This window comes from Spinacia oleracea, chromosome 4 (assembly GCF_020520425.1).
Source record: "Spinacia oleracea cultivar Varoflay chromosome 4, BTI_SOV_V1, whole genome shotgun sequence".
Classification (NCBI taxonomy): Eukaryota; Viridiplantae; Streptophyta; class Magnoliopsida; order Caryophyllales; family Amaranthaceae; genus Spinacia; species Spinacia oleracea.
This window is the reverse complement of record NC_079490.1, coordinates 125,766,907-125,794,122: the sequence shown is the minus strand read 5'-3', so window position 1 is coordinate 125,794,122 and position 27,216 is coordinate 125,766,907. Positions and strand designations below refer to the sequence as shown.

Genomic DNA, 27,216 nt, shown 5'->3' with positions numbered 1-27,216 from the left:
ATTGCTCTTTATAGAGAGTTAAAGGTGAGAGGTAAGTACTCGAAATATTAAAAACGCCATAATAAAATATGTGGAGGATTTATGAACTTTAATTTTGGATTTTCATAGTAATAAAACTCAACACCTAGTCCAAATTGCAAACAATAACTTGGCGCGATTTCAATTTAAAATGAAAAAAACGAGTTTTTCATACTTAAAATGAGATTTACTTTATTACAATAATTACCAGTAGAAGTATATCTTAAGAAAAATACAAAATATCTTTGAAGAAAAAATAACATTACTATTTTCTTGTGTTTTTGTAAAAGCAAAATCATGAACCATTCTAGGAAAAAAAAAAAAAACATAAAGAATTTAGATGATCAACAAAGGGGAAAAGACAAAAAAATAAATCCATAATTTTCTTCACTTAATGGGATTCAAACCCTGGTCATGTGGGTAAAATAGTATTCAAGCAACCATTATGCTTCAAATACATTTCATTGTCATAAATGTAAGTTAATTATACATAACTTAACTATTTCAACTGTAATTAATTCCCCCAGTACCAATTTTACAGTTTTTTCCCAAAAATAATAGGGTCCCTTTGGACCCCTCTAGGGGTACATAGGTCCACCCCTGCTCACCATAGGCAATTTATCGTGGGTGGCTTTTCTTTCACGTAATTCTTGAAAAAAAAAAAAAAAAGTTGGTAACATAAAGATTCGGATTTGATCGAACCGTGGTCGAAGCGAGTGATCAGTGATCATAATTACGATTTCACAAACAACCAAAATGGACAACTCCGGTAATCTCACTACACTGTCGGAGGAATCGGAAGAACAACCCCAACAATCTTCTTCACCTTCTTCTACTTCCGCTTTCTCTAACATTTCGCCCCGCCCTCCTTCCCAGTACTTCTCTCCCTTCCTTATTTTAATGTCTAATGCTCGTCATCTCATGCTCTAATTATTAAATTAAGCATTTTCGATGGTTTAACATGATGTTTTTATTTCAATTTTTTGTCGATTCTTGTGTGTTTATACTTGCACTCTTTGTATAAAATCCGTTTTTTTCTTTTTGATTTTTTGGGTGGAAAGATTGAGCAATTACGAAAAAAGTTGTATCATTGGTGCAATCAATTATAAATTCGGAGTTTTTAGTAGTAATTTTTATGCCTTTTTTTTGTCGATTATTGAAGCGCGTGCACTTTTTAAAGCTTTTCTGGACATGTTTGTGATGGTGTGATTGATTTAGTTAAGAGTTTTAGGTTAGTAATTTTCCGGAGATTCATTGCTTTAGGCGAAAAATAGGGTGTGTTGATGATATTGAGTTCGAATAGATTGCAGAAGTTATTGTAGCCTTGTAGGGGAAGGTATTTTGTGCAATTAGAGGTATTCGGGGGTAGTACCTTAGTGGCATACTGGTTTGGTTTGTGTGGTATTGTATGCGGTTTTTACTTTTCACTTGCAGTATTATTTAATTGCTCGATACAGATTCGTCAGTCAACCTATTGTAGTTGTGTTTGGATTGAAGAGATTTAGTTGGGCTTTTAATTGTGTCTACATAACAATTAAATCTAACAATTGCTTTGTAGAATTTTGGATAAACTGAAATTTATTACTGATTCTTCAGCTGCGTAAACTAAATTTCACTAATCTCTATGTGTTTGTGTGTGTGTATGTGGTTCTTCCTCTACAACCTGTTTCTTTTTCTCTAATAAGTATAAACCTACTGTGTTTGTGAACGCAGGAGCTCTTCACAAAAATACTCACCGTTAGATTGGACAGACTATTTCGATCAGGAGGATGATATTTGCATACCGGACACTGAAAATGTAGGATACATGTTTTTTACTCCTTTATGGAAATATAGTGGACGAAAATATTTTCCCTTTTCCTGCCAGTCGTCGTTGTTTTAGATATTACTTTCTTATAGGTATTTTGTTTGTTTTATAACAGGTCTTTCATGTATATAAGGCTGGTTCAGAAGGGCCGGTTGTATTTTGTTTGCATGGAGGCGGATATTCTGGGTATCTAGAATTTCTTTTATTGCAATCTTACAAAGATGCTTATCTCGACATTATTGATTTTTGCCATGTGATGCTTCTGTTCTATGTTGTTAGTTTTTAGATCCGTTTATCTACATCCATGAGCTAGCTGTTTATGAACTAGGTTACTCTATTCCAAATAGGTGGTCGTTTGGTTAGACATAGAAGGTATTATTTGATTCATTTCCCATGAAGTTATGATTCTCACGGATTTTCATTTTGTGGGGACTGGGAAGTGCCAAAAATTGTTCGTTCAATGCAGAAACGTTGGGGGCGGGGGTGCTTCCACTTATCTGGGAGACACAAGGTAAGAAATTGCACTTCTGGTGTTTTGTCAACTGAAAAACATCAGGGATTTCTAGTTCCTACGAATTAATTTCTTGGGTAACCACTAAATATTGATTGTAGTATAGGAAACCCTTTTAAGTTTAAATACTTGTTATGTACTGAAAGCGGACAAATAATTTTCGTTTGTGCATGAGGGACAGACCAACCGAGGGTCCTGCTTTTTATTTTATTTAAAAGATAATAGTCGGACAACGTCCATTTGATGTTATTTTGGATTGAAACACCCGGTATTAACTCAGGCTGAGTCCACTAAAAGAGAAAACAGCCGCATCGTGTTATATAGGCTTTATTTACATAAACTTCAATTATTATATTCAGCTACCAGAGTATAAGAACTAATGTGCCACAGTGAGGATTCTGTAGGGTTTCAATAGATTAGCTATTTTTTCATGTTATCTTTCTTATTTTCTTACAGACTTGCAGTTTCAAATCTTTGGAGTTTAATGCTTCTTTCTCCCTAGCTAACAGGGCACATTTATACTTTAGTCTGTCCAATATATGAACCCACTTTCTAAATTTTGTTATTTAAACTTTGAAGTTTCTCATAGCATCCTTAATTGACCCATAGTTAAGAATTTCGAAGAAAGACTACATTGTTATTGGAGATGTAAAAATTTGAATAGCAAAGGATGTTATCGTACTTTGATTAAATTTCTTAACTTCAAAACAAATCAAATGCGGCCTATCATTTAGGAATGTAGGTAAGAAGCTCTCTTTTTCAGTGATATTTGTTTCCTCATTTATTTGAGAGCTCATAGAAGCAAATTATTGATTTCTAAGTAACTTTCTTGGTGGGATACACCTTTTGCTATTCATATAATGGGTGAAATTCTTTTATTCTTCTTACTGTTTGTTAGATATGAAAATTAAGCATGTGGAGAGAGGGAGAAAATGCAATTGGAAGTAGCCTTTTATTTCCCTTATCATATGCCCTTCCTCGACATGCCATGATGTACACTTGTGATTTTTTCAAGTCGCATTCTATAAATTATTCTTTCCTTTAGCTTGGCCTATCTGATTTATGATATTCATTTGTCAGGCTTTCATTTGCATTGTCAGCAAGTAAGATTAAGGACAAATCGCAGGTTGTGGCCATGGATTTGAGAGGACATGGAAAATCAATTTCAGATAATGATTTGGACTTGTCAATTGATGTAATAAACTTGCCACGTTTGAGATGTTTTACTTTGATAACACAACTACCTTTCAATAAGTTGCATTTTATCATCTGTAGACTCTATGCACGGATGTGTTGGCTGTTTTGAGCACCATGTATGGGGATTCACCTCCAGCAATCATACTTATTGGCCACAGGTTTGTCCCCTGATTGCAACTTTTACTTCTTATCAAGCTTTATATGTGAAAATAAGAATTTTTAATATTCTACAATTTTGTTCTGCTGGAAAATTCATATAAAACCGTGTTTTAAAAGCTAATCCCTCCGCCCCTTAAAGATTCCCCTGTTGCACATTTTCGACCTTTTGGGTCAAAGTTGAAAAACTAACCAGGAATTCTCATTATGGTACAAGAAAAGTAGTAATGTGGGATCTTGTTAATTTCCTCTCACCAATACATAACTCAAGATATAGTCGTTTAAAGTCGTGTCTCGGATACCGCGAAAAGTTTGATGGGGCAATCTTTTAGGGCGTAGGGTGTAGATTCGAATTGCAATTTTTTTCACATTGAATTTTTACTCATGCTAGAAATTTTATTTCCAGTAGGGTGGGGGGAGAATAAAGGAAAAACAACAAATTTTCTGTTAAGGGAGGGATTTTTCATGAGCAAAGTGAGAGAATGAGAGGTAGTATGTTAATTGTAAAGAAGAGATAACAGTCTAATGTGCCCCTTTATAAGTTGTGTTATACTTTAATATCCCCGAACATGCGTTTTCTAAAGATCTCCCAATAGGTTAGGTGGCCAAATTAATGACTCTGCTGCACCCTTTATCCGGAGGAGGTCATTAGCGGCTATGGATTATGGTCGGTCCCAGTTACATACAAACCACATAGTACTTATATGTATTTTTATATAGTATCTAATACAACCAGGGCAGCATTCAATGGTTCTGAAACATACAGAGTATCGGTTTATGTGCATTTAGGGAGAATTGTTGTGCAAGATTACACTAAGCATTCCCGTTCCTTTATTTCAAGTGGTTGGCTGAAAGCATTAATCATTCATCAAGTAGTGTAAAGCAGCCATGAGTCCCATAAGTCAGGATAACTACGTAAGTAGGGGTTATTAACAAAGTTCTTTCCTGAGCTAAGTGTTGGAGTGCTAAACACTTGCCTTATGCTGGAAGGCTGCAAGTTGGTGAAGGTGGTTGTTGAGTTTAGAATCCTTTTGGTGCCAAAATTTTTTGTTCTCCCAAAGAAGGCTCTGGGGTTAATTCAAAGCTTCTGTAGGAATTTTTTTTTTGAACTTGTGGCACCGACCCTTCCTAAAAGGCTTTGGTCTCATAGAAAAATATCTGTTTACCAAGTTCTGCAGGAGGATGGAATGTTAAAGATCTTGTATTTAAGGCAGCAGTGGCTAAGCTTTTATGGGCTTTATCTCATACAAAGGATAGATTTTGGTTGCGTTGGGTGCATAGTTATTATATGAAAGGGAGAAGGATAGAAGCTTTCTTGGGCCCTAAATAAATACTGTGGTTTGTGATGTCGGGGGCTGGGATGCAATGTGCAAAAACGGGGTTTTCTCAATCAGATCCATGTACACGTTGTTGTTAGGTGTTCATGCAAAGTCCCTTGGAGCCGAATTATTTGTCAAAACATGAAGACGTACAACAAATACGTTAACTTGTAGTTTGAATTTTAGTCCTCTTTTTGGGAACACCTTGTCCTCTTGATGGACTTCTAACTTTTGTGCGACATTGATATAATGTTTTTTATTACAAAAAAAGTATCGTTAAAGTTTTTAATATATCAACTAGGTGAATATGCAAATATGTTTTGGTAGGTAACTAGAAGCCCTGGTTAGTGGGCAAGGCCCTTTTGGAGGAAAGGGGTGGAAAGGCCGAAAGGGTCAGGGATCCCCAACCCAAAGTTCCCCCTAGTGGGTTTGATCCCATGACCTCAAGGCTATTAGATGCAAACCTTACCACTAAACCAAGCCATGCTTGTTAGGTGAATATGTGATATGCGCATATAATAAACTAGAAGTTTTATACTTTTTTTAAGAAAGGATATCAATATTCAGAGAGTTTATCAAAGATATTATTAAAGCTTTTGGCAGGAAATTTTTTGACGAGGCTAGAAATGCTTGCTACAAGCTTTTAGATTTGTCCAAATTTACCATTCTGGTACATGCGCACTTGTTTGTTTTACATCATTGATCATTATATGATTATTGACTTAATGACAGCATGGGAGGTTCTGTCGCTGTGCATGTTGCTGCAAAGAGAACATTACCCAGCTTGGCCGGACTTGTGGTTGTGGATGTCGTTGAGGTTTGATATTTATGATGTATCCTTCTTTCCGTACTTTTCCTGAATATATAACTTTATCAAAATTAAAAATCATGTTTGTTTCAGGGAACAGCCTTGGCTTCATTGGTCCACATGCAAAAAATTCTATCAAGCAGGGCGAAGCATTTTGCAAACGTGGAAAAAGCTGTAAGTAAATGCCCCTAGTCAGAGGATCATACGATCCTTACTTAGAATGCTGCCATCCTGTCTTGAATAACTTTCCTGACACATTGATATTCTTTAAGCTAATCTAATCAGATAACAATATTATTGGTGAATGTGAAATGAACCTTCCTTTTGCTTGTTCAATCCTTTTTCTGTTAGCAATATTACTGTCCATTGCACTGAATGAAAAGCAGATCAACATGTGGTATAGATATAGGGTGGAGAGGAATAGAAAAAGTCAAAAGAGATATATGGTAGGTTTACTTATAGGGAGAATATGCTAATTTATGAAGAAAAACACCAAGATTGGTGTTTCATTACCATGGACATTAGGATGCTATTTTTTGTCAAATAACACTTAGATTTATTCTCACTCCCACCATTTATACGGCTACCAAACGGGCCATAAAGGGCCCATTCGGTATTCTATGTCAGTTTCCAATTTTTGGTTTTATAAATTTGAAAGTAATGTGATTTAGGAGGAATCATGAACTTAGGATTAGTCATACCCACAATAGTCTTGTTGATTTTGAAAACTAAAAACTACATTTTTGTGGTTTCCGTGTTTTTTTTGTTAGTTTCTAAAAAGCAGAGAACTAGGAACGAAATGACAATGAACGAAGCCTCAATGATTAAAGAGGGTTATGAGCTGATTGAGTTAAAAGTTATCTACGGTTGAAGAAAAAGCTTCACCTTGGTTGTTTTCTTTTGTCCAGACAATTATCTATGTTCTGAAGGTAATAAGAAGTTTACTGATTATTCTTACGGATTATTATTATTGCATTTGCAAATCTGATACAAAATGATGAACCTGATTATTCTTGATAAACCAAAGATCTACTCTTTGACCCATGAATCATAGTAAAGCAATCCTCACTTTGAACACCAGATTATCTAGTGCATAGCAGAAAAGCTCATGAAAGCCGTTAGTTATTGAAAAACTTACAAGAAAAAACTGTGTATCATTAATTCATTATACTCATATTTCACGGACACAGGTACTACCGTATTAGTGTTGGATATGGGTACATATCCAAGTGATAAACACGTTGATTCTCAAAATTACGTGGACTTTGGACATGGACACTGGCCTAATATTTTGACGCAGGTTTTTTGACTCGTTCATGAAATAAATTCCTGATTTCAAAAGATTTTTTAATGCGCTCTCATTTCGTGTTGACTTGTTTACTAGTTCTTGTTAAAATTATGATCTGCAGTTTGAGTACAGATCACATAATTTTCTCTTCTATTTCCTTCTCTTTTTACATTCTTTCTCTACAAATATGTTGTGAGGTCTATTTTACTCGGATCCTTCACTTACCTTTTCATATCATGGGTGTGATTCTTCAAAATTTGTAGAATACCTGGATAACTAGGAACCATTCAGGCACTATATTCCTAGTCCCAAATTTATGGAAGCTTGAGTAACAAAGATGAAAATTGAAGTGTTTCATAATATCTTATATCCTTGTCAGGGTGTTTCGAGTATGTGTATGCGAAACATATATGATTAGCTGAACTACAGTAGATTATATCAGTGCTGGAGATAAATTTCTTTTTTATGGAAGAGCTTGACCCATAGGAGGGAAGGCCCATAAAGTAGGATACTTGTGCTGCTAAATGATTTTTTTTAAAAGAAACAGAATGTGTCTATGATCATAGAACATCTTGGAATACTGATTTTAAGCTGCTAGTAAAGCCATCAGTAGAAACTCTCACTCTCTCAGTGAAGGTATTCAAAATTATACCATTCATTTTGTACTAAGAAGCCCATGCCATTAAGAAAGCCTTTGGTTCAACTTTGGGAATCAGGTATAGCCGTATAGGGTTGTATATGATACCTGCTACAAACCTATAACTTGAAATTAGAACTCAAACCCTTCAGTTAGCATTTTTTTTTTTTATAATTTTTCTCTCTTCCTCCGCTCTTATTTTTTCCTCACATGTGACTTCCTCTTTTTCTCCTCTTCTTTACATCCACAAGAATGGCGGCTCGACCTTTCCCACAAATTAGTTTACCCTCCTCTACCACTAGCTACCATGGAATTAAAACTCGGCCGTTCCGTTACGTAACGGCCGTTCTGTAACCTATTTTGGATTTGCCGTTACGCGAAAATCCGTTACGTTACGGTTTGACAAAAATCACGTCTTTCTCCCCGCGTCGTCCGTTACGTAACGGTGACTCGCCGCATTAGACGTTTTTTTCTCCGTTACACCGTTCTTTTACATAAATTGACCAAAACTATTTTTGTAATTAGTTATGTAGTTTATGAAACATGATTTCTAGCGCTTATTTGTTCACAGAATATAATAGTCACTCATATTAGGATAGATTTGGTTATATTGTCTTGATATAATACTTTTTAGACTAAAAATGTAATAATAAGGCTTAGACATGCTAACGTGGTTTTTTTCAAAAAATTCACACCGCGTTAGCCGCGATCCGTTCTATTCTTCCGTTACAAGCGGTTTCCGCGACAACGTGACCGTTATCGCGAACGCGACCGCATCCGCGTTTTTTTTCTATGCTAGCTACCATATTCTGTCGCTTCTACTGTCCTCGGCTACCCGATTACTGACGTCTTCTGCGATACAATTGCTAGAAATACTCGAAGCTGAACATAAAATTCCTGTTTTTGTCCATTAAAGTTCCGGACCTGGAACTTCAATGGCTAAAAGAAAGAAACTATTGGTTCAAAATCTTCAAATCATTGACGTTTGGACGAAAATGGTATGAAAATTGTGGCAATTTAATATTGGTTGTAACACTAGTGATTTGATCTGGTTTACGTTGGTAGGGAAGGTGGTGGATGTTGTGGTGGTGTCATGGTGTTGGTTATGGTGGGTGACAGAGATAGGCAGTAGGGAATATGGGGTGGCGGTAGACGTGAGACTATGATGCTCGTTTTTTTTAATTTGTTGATTCCAAGGATGGCGTTTCTTCCAAACCGAATTCCTCCCCGGTTTGAACATCCGTTTCCCTTGGGGTTTAGAGAGTGGCTTCACCTTTATGATATTAGAAAATATAATGAACCAAACAAGTGTATGAGTTTATGTGATTCCAAACGCTTACCGATTTGAAGTGAACCCAACTCCACTTATGAGCATGCACAAGCAGCCTAACCATGAACTAAACATAGTTCATGAAGTGAACTTCTACAGAAAATAAATAAATATTGGTTCATGGATCCCAAATGAAATAAATATATCCTCGTCGTTGAACTATTCTCTTATCAATAATCTAAACCAACCAATAAGAGTAGTGGCTAGTATAGGTCGAATCCACTAAGAGTTATGGGTTTTGTAACGATTATCGTTTAACATTAGCTAGTTCGGAGAAAAGGGTTTTGTTTTGGAAAAGACACAAAAAAAGAACTAATCGATTTCAAAGGGGAAATACAGATTAATGACACTAGGGGATTGGTATTCACCAAGGGATGCATGCATTAGGCGGCAAAAAGGGATTACGAGACAAATTAGGATTGCAAAGACAAATTGAAAGGGAAAAACAGTTTTTAAGGTCACTGCCAAAGTCTCCCGACTCCGAGTATTTTTCAACAAAGACGAATCATGCTTCTGCATTGACTCAAGATTGAAGAGGCAACAAAAGAAGCTCAAACCGAAATCAAGCAACATAAAAAATCGAAATCAAGCATTCAAGCAACACAAAAACTCACAATCCCTTGCCAAGTCAATGCATTGCTCCCGACTCTGATTATTTTTCAACAAAGACGAGTCATGCTTGTGCAATGACTCAAGATTGAAGAGGCAATAAAAGAAGCTCAAACTGAAATCAAGCAACACAAAAAACCGAAATCAAGCAACAAAAATAACCGAAATCAAGCAACACAAAAACTCACAATCCCTTGACAAGTCAATGCATTGCATTCCATTGACCAAGCGAGGTTACGTCTAACCAAACAAGCAACGAGAAAAATCCCCCAACCCCTAGATGGAACCTACTCATGTGTTGACAATAAATTTCAACACAAGGTATTCAATAGGAGAGTTCATTCCCAAGAAATAAAAAGAAAAATATCTAACTTAATAGTTTAGACTAGCTTCATCATAGATTCGTAGCAATCAAACCTACAGACAAAGTTATCACCAATGATGTAATCAATACCACTAAACCGTAAGAGATTAGCTAGATAACCAATAGATTCTATCATAAGATATTAAGGAAAATCAAAATAACAAGCAAAATAGAAGATGGAAAATAAAAGTGCCTATTTTTAGGGTTTCTGATTAATAAGGAAACGAAGAGAACAAAAAAAAACTAGAAATTAATGACAATAAATGAGATTAAGAGTTGAGAAATTTTACAATGAAGCTTCAAAATCCAAGATTAGGGAGAATTCCAAGCATAAATGAGCAATACATGAGGTTTCTCCTCTTTCTCTCTCTAAGATCACAAAATGTTTAATAATAATGGACTGTCTTAACAAAGAAAAAATCTAATTACTTATAAGCTTACCTCAAAATAGAAATTAATTACAAAATAAGTGGTTCCTGAGCAGCTGTGCGCGCATGTAATAGCTTGTGGGGGCGCACACAAATCGTATTGTGCGCGCGCACGGGTGTGAGGTGTGCATGCGCGCACTTGAAGGGGCGCACAAGAAATGTGCGTGCGCACCCAAAATCCGGAGCTACTGCCTTGTTTTACCCCTTTTCGTGAGCGCGCATAGGTTTTCTTCTTTGTGCGTGCCACACATGATACCTGGGCGTGTGCACGACTCTTACTAAAAATCCTGCTAACCTTTGATGCTTAGCTCCGAAACCACCTACGCATATCATAAGCAAAGAGAAGCATATAAAAAGGTTGCAAAAACATACAAAAACGACTAAAGTATTCTAACGAGTGATAAAAGAAACAAAGATGAAAGGCTAAAATCTAGAGAAGACGAGAAAGAAAATTAATAAAACAATGAAAAAGGAATGAATAGTTCATGAACAATTCATTTCATGAGTTAAGAGTGGTTCATGAAGGGGATTGATGAGAGACATTTATGTCGCTCAGCTAAGGATTTTATTTCCTTTTTCTTTGTTTTATTAATTTTCTTAGTCGGTCACGGCAACCTTTTTATATGCTTCTCTTTGTTCATGAACTATTCATTCCGAGAACTAGTTCATGACTTGATTCATGTGCAATGGCGTCCATTTTTGCTACATTATTATATTTTAAAAAGTTATTTTCTCCAAAATTGATAATTTGAAAAATAATAAATTATACCAATGGCCATAAGTTTTTGAGAGCTTTAAGTAGACACCCATATTAACAAAAAAAATTGATGTAAGAGAGAGAAAATGTTAAAAACAGAGGGATGAGTAATTTCCTTTTTGTTCATGAGTGGGGTGAACCTTGGTGCAAAAATTTATGCCATGAACTAAATTATATAGAAGAGTGAGAGACAGTTACAGTGAGAGCCATGTACTTTACTTCTCTGTATTTCCTATTTTGATTCTTGATATATATTTGAGAGACACCTTAGGATTGTATTTTGTTTACATATATGTCTACTCCCGAGTTTAAGTTTTCATCTTTGTGTTATACAGATTGAATGGAGCGTCAAAAGTGGCTCTTTGAGAAATATTGATTCTGCTCGTGTGTCAATGCCTGCCACATTGATGTACGACGAGCCAAAGAAATGGTAAGTATGACAGAGAACATTAACTATTTGCAAATTTATGAGTTTATAGGTTTCTCCCCCTTGCTCCCTTCTCCTTCAGTAGAAAACACGATTCCATATCCTTGAATCAGGAAGAAACAGATATAGGAATATTATGAATGGGAAGATGCTGTATGACATATGACGTATGTATGTGACCATATGTTGTATTGTCTTACTGTGATATGGTTGCTGGAGGAGTTACTACTTACTAGTACAGAATAGCTGAAATATTTGTGTATAGTCCTAGTATTTGGAGAGGATATGGTAATGATATGCAGCATATATGCTGTTATAAGAAATGGGTTGAATGCTCCAAAAGCAGTGACCGATGATGGCTATCTCACCTGACATTTGCTTGCTTTGTCGGGCTAATAGCGAATCCTGTTCACATGTTTTCCTTCACTGTGATATGGCTTTTTACCTTTGGAGGAAGAATTTTGCAGCTGATGAAGGGGCTTGGGTCAGGCCGTGAATCTATTGGAGTGGTTACGAATTGTCTCTGCAGGATTTGTTGGGACTTGGGAGGAAAGAGAAGAAGTTTCTCTAGAAAAATGTGGCGATGGCTATTTCGTGGTGTGTCTGGCTGGAGCGGAATGGCCGTATATTTAACGATGTTGCTGTTCCGCGTGATCTATGGTTGGATAAACTAATTGTGTTAGCTTCTTTATCTGTACAATAGGTCACATGTAAGATTCCCCCCCCCCCCCCCCCCCCATTTGTAATTTGTAATGCTCTTATGGCCTATTCGCACCCAAAAAAAAAAAATACACAACGCATTGGGCTAACTTGTAGCTCTGTTAATTTGTGAGGACACCTTGTCCTCTTGATGTAGTTTAACTTGAGCAGTTTAAAAATGTTTTTCCTTGCAAAAAGAGAAGGGGAGAGGGGTGAATGCATAAAGCCAACATAAACTTGTGAAAATCTGTTAGGTGTTTCTGTTTCTTGGTAGGTGAATTTGTCACAATGAAAGTGTTTTTACATACAAAGAAAATTCCACATAACTGACACAAGAAAAGTGGTGATTCGGTTCCTGAAGCTGCTTAATAAATCTACTTAATATATGGGTGGGATACTGTGAAAGAAAAAGGACCCGACATTTTCCAATTGGTGAAATAGACTTACTCACTTACCTCTTTATACAAACAGAATTAACATTGAGATCTTCCACACCAAATATTCCAACTTTAATGTGGTAGGGTTTATAATAGAAAATCTAAGATCTAATAATTGACAAGAATAAAAAGGGTTAAGGACTTCCAATCTTCGGGGTGAAACGACTTATAGAGTAGTAGTAGTATTCTTGTTGCAGATATTAGCATGTTTCTAGGGAGAAGTGATATTAGTGTGTTTCTAGGAAACGACTTATAGGTATGTTGGTGGCTATGAAGAAGTGATATTAGGGTGTTTTAGGACAAAGGAAAAGATATGATGACAAGAAATGAGGAGCAGAACAAAGATACATCAAATAGTAAAAAGTATTAATGGTGTCTATCTTTATTTATATTTAAATTGCCAACTTCTATTTTTTGTCTCCATCTTTTCCAATTTGTTATCCCTCTTTCTTTCTGAAATTCTCTACGTAAAATAACCATTACATGCTGTGATGTGTAAAGATAATTGTGTTTTCTCAAAGTTCTCATTTGGAAGTTCTCTGTTGAACTTGACAAATTTAGGATTGAAGGCCTTGTCCTTTATCTGAATGACACTGGAAGACCTTTCCCTTTATCTGAATGACACTGGATTTTGAATTACCATGATTTAGAGGAGAGCTTTAAATCCAGAAAATATATGATATGGCGAGGATAGAGGAGCAAAGAGAGTGTAGTCTGTAGATGATACATGTTTTGTTATTCTTATAGCTTTTATAGACTGATTATTTCGTACTTTTACTTTGAGCATCCTACTTTGCTGGTCTGACACTTGAACTTGTGTGCAGTTATGTTCACCGGTCTTGTCTGGAAGAAACAGAACAGTATTGGAGAGGCTGGTATGCAGTTTAATGTTTGGTTTTCAAATGTGTTTAAGGATGATAGTAGGCTTGTCAATTTAGAGAATAAGACAATATGAATTATTTCAAAGTTCATATGATTTTTGGTGTCTTCTTTCTGTGAAAAAGTGTGCTAGTTTCCATGTATGCTATTATTTTGCAATGAAATGAGATTATGGAGAGGGGCATTTAGGGAGTTGCATTATGATTCAGTTATTAGTGGCTTGTATAACACGTTAGCTATTTGTTAGAGGGAAAAGCTCTATATATAGAACATATTAGAGGGATGGAGAGACATGTTGAGAATTGTGGAAAGTAGGCAGTTAGTAGTAATTTGGAGGGGTGCCATTCCTCTTGAAATATTGGCTAGCTTGTAGTCGGTGATTTCCACCAAGATAATCATCAATACAATCATATCTTTACTTGTTCTTCCTTAATCATCCTTCTTCTTTCTTTAATCTCTCTCTTCTGCCCAGATTCCAGAATCTCTCTGTAATCTATGTTAATTCATAGCATATGTACATTGCTTATTCTGTGATGTTTTAATTCATTAACCTCCAATGATAGTATAGTTGTCTCTAAAGGGTGGGAGAACTCGATTTGTGTATTCATTGTTTTCGTCTTTGCCCCAAAATTTTCATTCCATGTCCCCAAGACGCTAAGTGACTATTTGTGTAGACTTTTCACACTTGTCTGAAGAAGCGAAATTAGTGAGCAAGTACAGAAATGAAAGATAATTGTTTGAAGTCAAATTTTGACTGATATGAACAGCTGCATGAGGCACAATTTTACATGTGAGGACAACTACTTTGGGACAGAGTAGTGTAAAGGGGTTTTTTTTGTATATAAAGGGAACAAACCATTGAGATATTCGAGAAGCTGTCTTCTGCAAAACAAATTGATTCTTGAGGAGTTATAAATGTCTTATAACTCTTTTATGGTTGCTTAACAAATTGATTCTTGAGGAGTTATAAATGTCTTATAAATGTCCTCTGACATGCCAAAACAAAATGTATGGAAGTCCTTTCAGAAGGAAGAAAGAATTTTCCAGTTAACAATCTTCAATCTTGTTATCCAAAGAATAAAGGATATGAATAAGAACAGCCTTTTTCCAAGGATGAAAACCCTTGATGGAAAGCTGGTGGGCGGATTCTGAGGCGGTTGAGTAAATTGAGCTGCTGCTTGGATAATTGAGCTTATGGGCATTGATCACCATATCTTCGTCTGAATTTGGTGTAATCTTAAAGGCTGTAGGAGATTAGGATAGGTAGACTAATTCCTTTTTTTGTGTGTGACGAAGTTAAAGATTGCGTCACTTGAATTGGAATCAACTCACCGAGTCACCGTGATATTCACCTCAAAAGAGTCCATTATGAAAAACTCCAAACTCCACCTTCAGCACTCAATTTCTCTCCCTTAGTTTTCTGGCTCCTATTTGTGGCTTCAACTCCAAAGTTTCGTCACCACTGAGGCTCAACCATCTGTCCATTCTTCTTATTTTGGCAGTGTTGTTGCTGCCCTTATTTTATTGTTTTGTTTGGGAGAGGGAGTGGTTGATGCTAGTTGGTGTGTTATGTTGGGCGTCGGAGGTGTGGCATGGCAATAGAGCCATAGAGGTTTTGCGGTGGTGTCGAGGTGGGAGAGAGAAGATTCCTTAAAAAAGTTCCAAAGAAAATAAATAATTGACCAATCCTAAAGGTCACAACTCACAAGTAAGGGTAAAGTTTTTTGAGAAGGGTGTAAGCTAATTGTTGAGGTCATTTTGAGAAGATCACTAATAGTTGGGATTATTGTTGTTAAACTTTCCAAATATTCACCCTTCTATAGGTCTTTTTCCCTGTTACCTACTTTTGGAACATTTCTGCGCAACTCAGTTCTATTTCGTGGCAAGTCGAGTTTTGACTGTTCTTTAATGCATTGGAATACCAAAAATCCTATAGTTCCTAATCAAGTTGGTTTTAGGTTTATTTTGCGAAAATCAACACTAGAATAAGCAATTTAATAAATGGATTTTCTGTATTGCAGCATGCAAAATCTCAATGTAGACCATTTAATGCGTGACTGCTTTTTGTTGTATCATTGTATCAAATTAACAAATTCTTTGGGGCTTTGCTTACGACTTGGAAGTTTAACACATTCAAATGAAGCTATGACTTGCAAAATGAGACTGACGAACAAGTACATAACAATCTAAATGTTTCCCTAAGCAACAAGATTGTGTGGAAAGAACATTCTTTGCTTTGTCTTTCTAATTTTATTTTATCACCAACATCTTTACCTTCTCTCTCCTGCACAGTGAATATAATTGTTCCTTTCATCTCGTTCAAGTTTTACTATAATATTTGTGTTTATAGTTTTGGACTTCTCGAGTAAAGGGAAAACTTATTGGTCTTTTCCTACTGCAGGTATGAGGGCCTTTCAGAAAAGTTTTTATCGTCTCCTGTTCCAAAGCTCCTGTTATTGGCAGGAACAGACAGACTTGACAGGTTTTTATCAGCCGAACTTCAAATATTGAACAGTTTCAGAACTCTTCTGATATTTTATTTGGGTTATTGTACGCATGTCAATATGCACTTCATTGCACCTTAATTTTCAGTTTTCAGGGTCATGAGATAGAAATGAAGGTGCTCTTTTGTAATGATAATATCATCATGAGTTTCGTGAACTTTTGGATTATAATGGAATACAAAGTACTTTAAATTGGTTCCTCAAACTATGCTTCTGTTGCTGTGAAGTAGTCAACAGTTGTATATTGAATTGGGTCAAGTCTCTCTGTTGTTGCAGGGGTGAGGCTGTACATGTTACCTCCTTACCTCGCCAATAGGATAAAATTGTATGTCAGGCTCATCGGCCAAGTCTTCCAATTTTCATATTAGGTAGCGTTGTATTCAGATATAATTATTAGTGCCAGTAAATCACGAACAATAATCTAAAATTCAATAAATTATATGTTTTGGAATAAGTTTGATTTTATGAACCATTTCTGTTCACTCTTTTCAATCAATAATCTGTAGACTGTACTATTTTGTTAACTGGGTCTTGGAATTGCATACTTAATTAAACCTTCTTGAGATTCATTTTGAAACCATTTCATGGTTAACTGTTTGAAGTTTTATGCTGACTAGGGTTCTCCCTAAACTTGTACTGATAAGTGATAAACATACTGAAACTGTTTTCTGATCTGACGTTATAGAACTCTCACTATTGGTCAAATGCAAGGCAAGTTTCAGATGGTGGTTGTCAGACACACAGGACACGCCATACAGGTTTAATACATATTATGGTGTTTATGTAATTTGACTTCTATATACTCCCTTTGTTTTCTTGAGTTGCAGCAACATAAACCAATAAAAACTCAAGAAGGGGCCACCCCCGTGTGTATATTCACTATTAAGAGGATAGATTGAGAGTAAGGGATATATTGAGAGTAAGGGATATATTGAAACAATAAGATCTCATATGGTGGGTAAGAGATGATATAATAGATTGCCATAAAGGAATTAAGTAAAGTGAGTAGTAGTATTCAGAAGAACTGATGAATATGGAAAGTGAGTAGAGCTCAGGAAAACGGGTGTAATAAAGAAAGTGTTCTAAATTTAATTGTTTTTGCAGGAGGATGTCCCGGATGAATTCGCTACACTCATCCTCAATTTCATCTCTAGAAATCGGATAGGCCCCCATGGCATTGAGGTTGGTATCTAAAACATATGCTTCTATTGAAAACCCTATGAAACTTTTTTTGGCAGCTCAATCATGTAAGTAGGTTCATCTATCCTCCAACAATTGTCCACCTGAAAACCTTTCTTTTTTCTTTAAAAAAAAGTTTAACCTAATTTTTGTTTAGCCTGAAATGCATGTTCCAACAATTTATTCTCGGGATGTGAACTGGATAGGTATTTGTCCTTCAGGTTTTAAAGGGGAAATTACATGCTGTTTCTCCTGTGTTCTGAATGTATAGTGTTGATAGATTGTATCTTAGAAGTCGTACCAAATGCCGTTTGATTGGCTATGTTTATGAATTAATAAATATAGGACAATGACTAATTTATGACAAAGGTAATACCAAAAATGTGATTACAAAATCAATCACTGGAATCTCTTTTTTAGTTTTAGAACTGATACGTTGTAGCGTTTTGCATCTTCAACTACATTATTGGGGTCTACTGTGCATATCTTTTTCATGGAAATATGATTTCTTCTTAAATTGATCTTTTTTGTCTTTAAAAAAAAAAAAGGAACTTGATCGTTGATTCTCTTGCAGATACCTGGTCTTCGTAAGCCAGCAAAATAGCGAGCTCAAACTACATGCAACTATTAGAAGAAAACAGACAGATACTTGGAGAGTGGCATTTGAACTGAAAGAGCATAGAGGATAAGTTCTGGGAAACGTATGAAATGGTACCTAGAGTTCCAATTTTAGAAGATTCTTTATAAGTTCCCCTGTAGCAGTGTCCACATACAGTATAGATGTCATTCTTGAGTCAATATCTGAATCTTTAGCTTATTGTGAGGATGTGTTACTCCCACATTGATGAGTTAGTTTCTTACTTAATGTTTCTACGGACATAGGCTTTTGATAGATTTTTCATCAAACGAGAATGTAGGGCAGACCTGGTCCAATATCTGACAGTTTCATTTGCCATCAGATGCATGAAAAGTTTTAATTGTTGGGTAATGATCCGAATAATGTGTCCCTAATATTTAATTTCCAATAGGAATGCTTCTGAAGTGAGAATGAGATTTGAAAGAACTCTGTCAAATATAGTTTTCCTTTATGTTGCCTGTGAAATAACAAGTATGGAATTGGATTACCACATGCCAAGTATTGGAATTAGAAATGTTGATTTCAAGATTCAGGGGGTAAGAATGTAAAGAAACGAAGTTAAGGAGGTAGTAATAATATGATAATTTAAGGAATTGGATAATTTTTTGCTTTCACTGATGAGGAATTCAATAGATTCTAAATATTAGGTGTTTTGGAAAATAATTGATAAGGTTGGCAAGCGATGGAGCCGAACTCTATGAAGTTTGAGTTTGTGTCGTTAATTATTCGAAATATTTTTGAGCTCGAGTTCGGTTCGTTTATAACTTTAATCGAGCTGATTTTGAATTAATTATGGACAGTTCAGTTCATGTCCACCCCTAAGTGTCATAATAGTACCGCAGATAATGTTGAAAACAATTCACTAGTGATACTAAATTCCAACATAATTGTAAGGAATAATAACTAGAGGTGGTAAGTATACCGTATTAGTATTATTTTTATTCAAACTGTGCCTGAAATGACAGAAAATTAATATGGAAAAGTCAGAAGTCTCCTTCATCCATAATGTTAGTAATGATATGCAGAAAATGCTTCAAGAGAAGTTAAACTTCACGGCCGTCGTAGAGCACACAAGATATCTTGGCCTCCCCACCTAAAAGCTATTTTCCATGATTTACAGGAACGAGTCTGGAAAAAGATCAAGGGATGGAAGGAGAGATGTTTATCGAGAGCGGGTAGAGAGGTTCTTCTAAAGTCGGTTGCACAAGCAATCCCCACATATGCTATGCAATGCTTTAAAATCCCCCGAAGGTACCATAAATAACATTACTTCGATTTGTAGAAACTTCTGGTGGGGGCAAAAGGAGAGTGAGAAGAAGTTGGCCTTGATCAGTTGGGACCGGATGTGCCGCTCCAAGGAGAAGGGGGTATAGGACTGCGTGATCTGAGTGCCTTCAATATGGCGCTGCTGGCAAAGCAGTGTTGGCGTCTGGTTACCAACCCAAACTCCTTTGCAGCCTCGGTTCTCAAAAGCAAATATTTCCCTCGTGCTAGTTTGTGGGACGCTAAGGTGCCTCAGAATGGAAGCTACACTTGGAGGTCCATCTTGTCGGCAAGGGAGCTGCTAGATAGTGGTTTACGGTGGGCTGTTGGGAATGGACAAATTGTCCGGCTATGGAAGGATGCATGGCTCGCCGAGCTCCCTAGGGGTCGTATACATTCCACTGCCCCCCAAGGGGACTTGGGCAATAGCAATGTTGCGTCATGGCGGGTGGATGGTGGACAGGAATGGGACGAACAGGGACTTAAAGAATACCTGACAGATGAGGAACTGAAAATCATTAAGAGAGTTACTCTAGCGGAAGCCGACCAACCAGATGTGTTGTGCTGGAAACACACAAAAAATGGGGACTTTAGTGTCAAGAGTGCATACCATGCAGAAGTGCAAAGGAGAAGTGGATGTGTTGAAGCATCCTGGGTGGACAACACAACTTGCTTCTGGAAGAAAATATGGCACGCTGCAGTCCCGGAGAAGGTAAAGAATTTGGTGTGGAGAGCGGTGAATAAGGGATTACCCAATATGCTAAACCTTTCTAGTAGGGGGGTTAATGTGCACCCTATTTGCCCGCGGTGTGGAGAGGAGTTCGAGACCTTGGCGCACCTGTTTTTTTTAGGTGTCCTGATAGCAAACTTATTTGGCGTTTATATCCTCTTAGATTGGAACCAAAGGTGAGTGCAAACTGTGACTTCGTGGAATGGCGTACAACGGCCCAAAAAGCATACACCAAGGAGAGAACATGGGAGATGGTCATGGCGTTCTTATGGCAACTGTGGAACGTGAGGAATGCTTGGGTGTTCGAGAAGAAGAAATGGGAACCTCCCCTAGTGTGTAGCAGGACTATGAGTTACCTAGGAGAATTCGAAGCTGCTAATATCCGGGATGCTGAGAACGTTCCCAAGCCAATGGAAATCAAGCAATGGAGGCCGCCTCCCCAAGGGACGTTCAAGTTGAACATTGATGCAGCAACAACGGACTCTGCGGTGGGTCTGGGAATGGTGGTAAGAGACTACGTGGGAGACGTGGTAATGATCGCAGCAAGGAGGATGGATGTACCGATGAAGGCCACTAAGGCTGAAGCAGAAGCAGTGAGGTTCGCAGTAGCTTATGCCTATGATGCGGGGTACAGGTCAGCGATAGTCGAATCTGACTGTCTTCCCCTGGTGAAGCTTCTGAATGCACAAGTGAAGGAGAGATCAAGCACTCAAGTTGTGGTAGAGGATATCCTGGCAAAGACTAGGAATTTTAATTTTGTTTCCTTTGTTTATGCTCGTAGAGAATGCAACTTAGTGGCCTACTCTATTGCAAAACTGTCACTTTCCTTTAATGAGGTGAAGGTTTGGTTGGAAGAGTGCCCACCTTAGGTATTAGCTTCTGTAATCAGGGACAAATTGGCTATTGAATAAGAAGCAAATCTGCATTTTCCCGTCAAAAAAAAAAAAAAGTTAGGTGTACCATTTTCCTAATTGGCTAATTCCTTGACATTTTATATTTTGATGTAATTAATTAAAATATGTACCGTATTGAGAATATCTGCGTAAAAGAGACACTAGTAACGGGGATAATTGATGTGTAAAAAGGTTTTGTAAACTAATATAGAGTAATTCAAACCAATATGTATTGATCAAAAGGTCTTGCATGCACAAGGTGTACAATAAATTTATTGTGCACCAACAAAACTTTTATCTTAGCTAACATCATCCCATTTGCCTGCAGTTGTGTAGAGGTTGGCTAATAGAACATATCAAACTACTATTACCGGGATTTGGATCTTTTCCGAATTTCTCTCCAAGCTCAATGATCTTCCCCCCAAATATTCGGCCAATGAACTGCACACAAGTACTAGGTGGTCAACGTAAAGAGCTAATTGTATCATGAATTTAATGTCGTAAAGAAGGCAGGCAGGCAGGTATTAGTAATGAGGTTCTTTTTCCATAAATAGAGTAAATTACTACGATTAATAGTTCATTTTAGCAACATGGCCAACAATACAATGAGTTGGTAACTGAAGGTCAGACGTGTACCACTGCAGCAATGGCATCGATTTTATCATGACTTGCACACTTGTTGACACCCCTGAAGGAGTTCAAGCAGTATCAAGTATCAACAATACATATGGATCATGTGGAAGTGTGGAACATGAACCAAGAGTCCAAGATCAGACATGTAATGACATGAAACATAACCTCACTGAAAATCCACAGGCGTTGACCTTTCTTGGTGTTTTGATGAAAATACAGCTAATGGCACATAAAACATTCACTAGTAGCCAAATGACTCACATATTGATCATTCGATCCATTGCTTCCACTCATGTGCCATATTCATCCTGTATATAAACATTCAGTAGTAGCCAGCCAAGAAGGAGAACTCATAACATCCAATAGTTTATAGTTGCCACCGAAAAAAGAGGACTCAAAACAAAAAAAATTAGGTGGTAACAAACCATTTTTATTTTATTTTTAGGTGGTTTTTAATTTTTTTAGGTGGTAAAAAACAATTTGTCCTTGTTCCAATCCAAGGTTGTTTTCAAGTCAAGTAGTAATGCACCATAAAACTGAAGAATGCGCGCATAAGACCATATCACCAGCATCCACTCAAAAAGAATTTCAGGAATCAACAAGAGAAATGAGTAGTATCAGAATAAGTAAATCATCAATCTGATAATGTGCTACTCTTTATTCAACAGTCTAATACACAAAACATTAAGAAAAGATGTTATAGAGTTGTGAATGATGAGAACTTTGTTGTCTCTGGGAAATCTATTTAGTTTCAACAAAGAAATAACAAAACACAAACACAATCCTTGCAACTACATGCTCCCTGCAGTTGAGATGGAGACTTCACACATATGAATCTCAGCATGCATACACTTCCCTGCAACCAAAAACATACAACACACATCAGACAGAGAGAAAAGGAACAGAAAATGAAATCATAGTATCAAACTGTTGGGAGGATCTTGCCAAATCATCACAATTCTTCATACATATGGGAAATAGGTTAATTTAAACATGTTTCATTCAGGAAAATTTCCATCATATCAGAAATATTTCATTGATATCATAAACCATTTCAATCACAAACGTTTCACTGAAATCATGAACCAATTCAAGAAACAGTAAAAGATAATCAATGGAGAATTTTCACTTTGTTTTCTCTATCATCCTTCCCTCTGTAATTTCTTTACGTTTACATTTCGATTTCAGAGAAGTCAAAACTGAAAAAGCACAAAGAGAAAACAATAACATGCAAATTATCACCCACTTCGATGCTTCTCCTCACCAGTTCTTTTACCCCTTTTTCATGTAGGTAGAAATGGCACACAATAATCCACGTGGTAGACCATAAAGAAGTAACAAGAAGATTAAGACCCGTGGAATATAGGAAACTAAACCCAGCTAGGCCCACCAGACAAACAACTTCTCAACAAGAGGACATAAGTAAATGCAAAGTTGATGATTCTTCAACCATTGAACCACCAAACATCAAAATTCAGCACAAGAAAAACATAACAAAAGAACAGCGGTTAGCATATTCGTGTCTTATAAAGGTGCATGCAACTACATACACAGCACATATCTAAGCTCTTAGCTGGGAAAAACTTATTGCCCAAACGACAATGAAGTGCTGTTACAGTTTAAACTTGGCACTGCCATTTTCTAAAAATAACACAAGATAAACATAGAAATAAATAACATCTTTATCTCTGACAAAAATCTCACTGAAGTAGGCATCCCTGCCTCGCTAGGATGAGTGTATAAGTAGTACTCACCAATGTAGTATCTTATAGCTCACAAAACTCCTGTTCAGCGTTTAGCTGACTGAAAAAATCAATCAACAACACAATGTTCCCAACAAATCATTTAGCTAAAAAAGGATTCCTCAAGAAAGATAACCACTTTGGAACAAGATACTTCCTCTGCTTTTTTGGTTGCAAAACGTTCCTTTCAATTACCATATTAATTGAAACATTACCACACATAGTAAACTTTACATGCTGAAGTTATAAAATTACTCTTCTTTAACAAACAAGTTCCTTCTTTCTCTCTTCATTCTTAATTATTTCCCCCTACCAGTCAATACCAAACAGCCAATGCCACCGCACCCTACAAGTCAATCTCCTACCACTCCTCAGAATTACAGATCTTGAAATATTTGTTGTGGTCAGATTCATAGTGTTTGTATTCGTAGTGTTTGTAGCGTCTTGTGGTGCTGGGAGTAGGGGATGAGGTTTTTCCGAGCAGGGGTGGCCAGGCAAGTGGTAGTGAATGGGTGGTCTGACAGCCAGGAGGAAAGGAGGTGAGGACAAGTGGGCAATTAATATACCCTTTCCAGCTTCTCCGTCGGGTTTGTGGTCCACTTCACTTATTGCAACGAAATGAAAACAGAGGAAGTATTACCAAGACATTACAGAAGCGCTTTTTTCTGGAAATATTTATCTTTGACAAAATCAGAATCGCATTCATTACCAAAATAACACGCTTTTCTTGGTATGACATGCAGGCCGTTCCTATTACATGTAATATTAAACACACACAGTCTAATACTACACAAGAGCAAACCATTGTAGTATAGTACAAGAAGAAGGCTCTAAAGACAAAGGCAAGAAATAATTGTAGGTATTGTACAAGAAGGCTTTAAAGACAAAGACAAGCACCTACTGTACTCTTCAAGCAACTCGTCATCTTTTAGAATTCTTGAGCTTATCTCACATTCTAGTTCCTTAAACAACCTACAAAAGTAAACCTTACACGACCAAGACATTAAGGTTATCTCACATTCTAGTTCCTAAAACAACCTACAAAATAAACCTTACACAACCAAGACATTAGCAAACGGGTAGAGGTTGCTACAAAATATAATTCACTATTGCTTCAACCATCCAAAACTTCTATCTCAACAAATTTCAAATGCAAGCGCCAATATACCCATTACTGCCACTTCTAGCATTGATGCAAGCATGACATTGACAATTGACCAGGCGTCCAAAACGGTTGTTCGATCCTTGAAGCTGTAGTAGATCTGAAATCCACCACCAGCTCTAATCACTTTCTTCTTGCAGGTCAGGTAGAAAACCCAAATAAAACCAACTATCTTTGTCATAATGGCAAGAATAGAGTAGAGTCCAAGGACCAACTTGTTGAAACAGAAAAAAAGATAGTGACAATTTGATGCAGCCAAGTTTTCACAAGTATGTGACAGTAAGTTAAGGGGCGTTTGGTTCAGAAACTAGTATGAGGTTGGAATTAGGAATGATATCAAGGTGATATGGATTTGGAACTTGATTCTTAATACCATGTGTTTGGTTCAATTTGGGATGAGCTTTTTCCTTTTGTTTGATACCTGTAGTAAAGGTATGAGCCATTCCCACCTCCCCCCTATGTTTCTAAACCTCATACCTTGAGGGTTTGAGGTATGGGTTTAAACCTCTTATAATTTCCAACCAAACATATGGTATGGGTTTAGACCATCCTAAACTCATACCTCATACCTAGAATCCGCGAACCAAACACCCCCTTAGCAAGTTGAGAGGGTGAGGAGGAATCTTCTGATAACAATAGAATTCTGGATGGAAGCCAGCAAAGGGTTTCTTCTTCAACTTGTATTCCGAATTGGCAAATTACACTGATCAATGGACTTCAAAATCTAAAATGGGGATAAAACTAACAGTTGATATCTGAGTTTGCTAGTGAAAATACTGATAACGCCAAGAACTTTAAGAGAAGATTTTGCAAAGGCCGCTCGTGCTAGGACAGGTGCTGGTATTCACATTTCACAACCAGCTGCTGCCTCGACCTAAGTTCATCAGACGTTCTGAGTTGCGTAACAACATTTCCGATGTGTGTAGAGAGTTGTATTGCAACTCTTTTTACTTGCAGATACATTTTTATGATTGTTTCTAAAATTGATCATGCACACAACCAGATATTTGTCAGTAACTCAGTACTGTGACAGGCAAATCTAATAGCCGTCCAAATTTAAGCTTCATATGAATGTCGAGAACTGTATAAATTAGGTTCTAATATCACATATAATGACTCAAGATCAGAGAACGGAACGACAAAAGATGATGCGAATAAGGTTCTAATATCACACAACATGAGTCAAGTTCACAGGAAGGAACAAAAATAGATGATGCGAACATCAGGGAAGAACAATATTAATCACTATATAAGAGTAAGCAAAGAACCCACAACCTGGATATTTATTTAGAAGACCCTTCAAGGACCTCGTCATAAGGATCCCTACGACCAGTTACATTGGTAATCTGAGCATCCCAAGCTAGCTGAGAGTTATGACGTTCAAAGGTCCAAAACCCATATGGCCTCAAGGGCAAGCTCCACATTTCCTTGGTTTTCTTGCATCGATCTTGTAATGAATACAGGTGATCCCTGAATTTTCTATCCCTTTCTTTTGGATCTTCCATCAACCTCAAAACCAAGTTCTCCGCAAACTCCATGATGAAACCCATCTCTGCAACAACCACAATGCACCATTCAAATTTCAAACTTTAACTCTATCCATGAATTCACCGGCATCATCAAAAAGAAATTCTAGCTTAACTTCATTGCCAAATCACAACCACACTCACTGTAAAGGGATGAGAATGTTAACAGGCAAGTAACCTGATCCCCAGGGTTCCATTTACATAGGCACTTCCCTTATCTTATGATGGAAATCAAAGAAAACAAAGCTAACATAAACGTCAAGGCCACCAATGTCAATCATACAACAACAAAAAAAAAAAACTAAACTCATAAATATTAATTCAATCAAACTAAACTTTATTATGCCCTTAAATTATTGCTCTTTTCTACTCTGCTCCCTCCTCAAGAAAATCAAATTAACCCCCAACAGGCCCGTCCCTGAGGCAGGGCAGGAGGGGCGTCCGCCGTGGTCCCAAGGAAAGATAAAACGGTGATTGTCAGAAAAATGGAATCGGATAATACGAATTTCAAGTAGAATTTCTCATAAACACCAAAACAAACCCAACAGGATATATTTAACAATTTGAAATCAGAAAAATCGAAACATATCGTACAAGTATAATACGAATTTCACAACACCAAAACAAAGATAACAAAAAACCCAACCCAGAATACATTAAACAATTTAGAAAACTACAAATAAAATCCAAATCGATTGTAGATAATTACCGAGAATAGAAGCAGCCGAGAAGGGGAGGTGATCGGCAGAGGCGACGACGACTATGGATACAACTACAACTACAATACGCTGCTTTTGTTGTTAGGGTCTCAAGAGGAGGAGAATGCGGGAGGACTGAGGAGGAAGGAGATGCAGATTGGAGATCTTAAGAAAAAAAGAAAAGGAAAATAAAGGTTAAGCAGTCATTTAAATTAAATCAAGCTCCACCTCGTGATGATTTGGGGGAAACTGGTTAGCGACGTAGTGTAATTATTAATATATTGGATAGGTATGCACCCATCAATTTCTACAATCGCGTGTGCGTTATCAACGATGAAACACTGTGTTTCATCGTTGATAACGCACACGCGATGCACATGGTAATTGCAAAGCGACATGTATAAAAGCTAATTTCTGGCGTCATTTGAAAAGAGCTCGCCATTTTCTCTCTCCTCAATCTCTTGCCATTTTCTGTCACATCAAACCTCCCACTTTCTCTCATCAAACCGCTCACTCTCTCACTTCAAACCGCCGATTTTTCTCTATAAAACCTACAATTGCAGTTCAAAATCGAAATT

The 27,216-nt window shown here is 37.0% G+C and overlaps 2 protein-coding genes across 3 annotated transcripts; one reads left to right on the top strand and one right to left on the bottom strand.

Moving 5' to 3' along the window:
- The first annotated feature begins 670 nt into the window (after positions 1-670).
- On the top strand, positions 671-18,345 carry LOC110802751 (uncharacterized). 2 transcript variants are annotated; one of them, XM_022008204.2, is made up of 13 exons: positions 672-893; positions 1,732-1,816; positions 1,941-2,011; positions 3,417-3,531; positions 3,612-3,691; positions 5,741-5,825; positions 5,910-5,990; positions 11,565-11,659; positions 13,617-13,667; positions 16,073-16,153; positions 16,861-16,933; positions 17,280-17,357; positions 17,929-18,345. In XM_022008204.2, exons 1-13 carry the CDS (start codon positions 775-777, stop codon positions 17,956-17,958), a joined length of 1,044 nt encoding a protein of 347 aa, XP_021863896.2. In that variant the 5' UTR covers positions 672-774; the 3' UTR covers positions 17,959-18,345. The 2 variants fall into 2 exon arrangements, with proteins under 2 accessions (XP_021863897.2, XP_021863896.2); XM_022008205.2 differs by lacking the exon at positions 16,861-16,933 and having other exon boundaries at positions 671-893.
- A 3,709-nt stretch (positions 18,346-22,054) lies between these two features.
- LOC110802749 (uncharacterized) lies at positions 22,055-26,875 on the bottom strand. Its single transcript, XM_022008201.2, has 3 exons — positions 26,650-26,875; positions 25,690-25,966; positions 22,055-22,366 (listed from the first exon to the last, which is right to left on the bottom strand). The coding sequence occupies exon 2, from the start codon at positions 25,962-25,964 to the stop codon at positions 25,698-25,700; it is 267 nt and encodes an 88-aa protein (XP_021863893.1). The 5' UTR covers positions 25,965-25,966; positions 26,650-26,875; the 3' UTR covers positions 22,055-22,366; positions 25,690-25,697.
- Between the last annotated feature and the right edge of the window lie 341 nt (positions 26,876-27,216).

Excerpts from the sequence above, each read along its gene's own strand:
- LOC110802751 (XM_022008204.2), top strand. The coding sequence starts at position 775 with ATGGACAACTCCGGTAATCTCACTACACTGTCGGAGGAATCGGAAGAA. Across the intron at positions 3,692-5,740 it reads ATCATACTTATTGGCCACAG|CATGGGAGGTTCTGTCGCTG; the intron begins GTTTGTCCCCTG and ends ACTTAATGACAG. Across the intron at positions 17,358-17,928 it reads TAGGCCCCCATGGCATTGAG|ATACCTGGTCTTCGTAAGCC; the intron begins GTTGGTATCTAA and ends ATTCTCTTGCAG.
- LOC110802749 (XM_022008201.2), bottom strand. The coding sequence starts at position 25,964 with ATGGGTTTCATCATGGAGTTTGCGGAGAACTTGGTTTTGAGGTTGATG.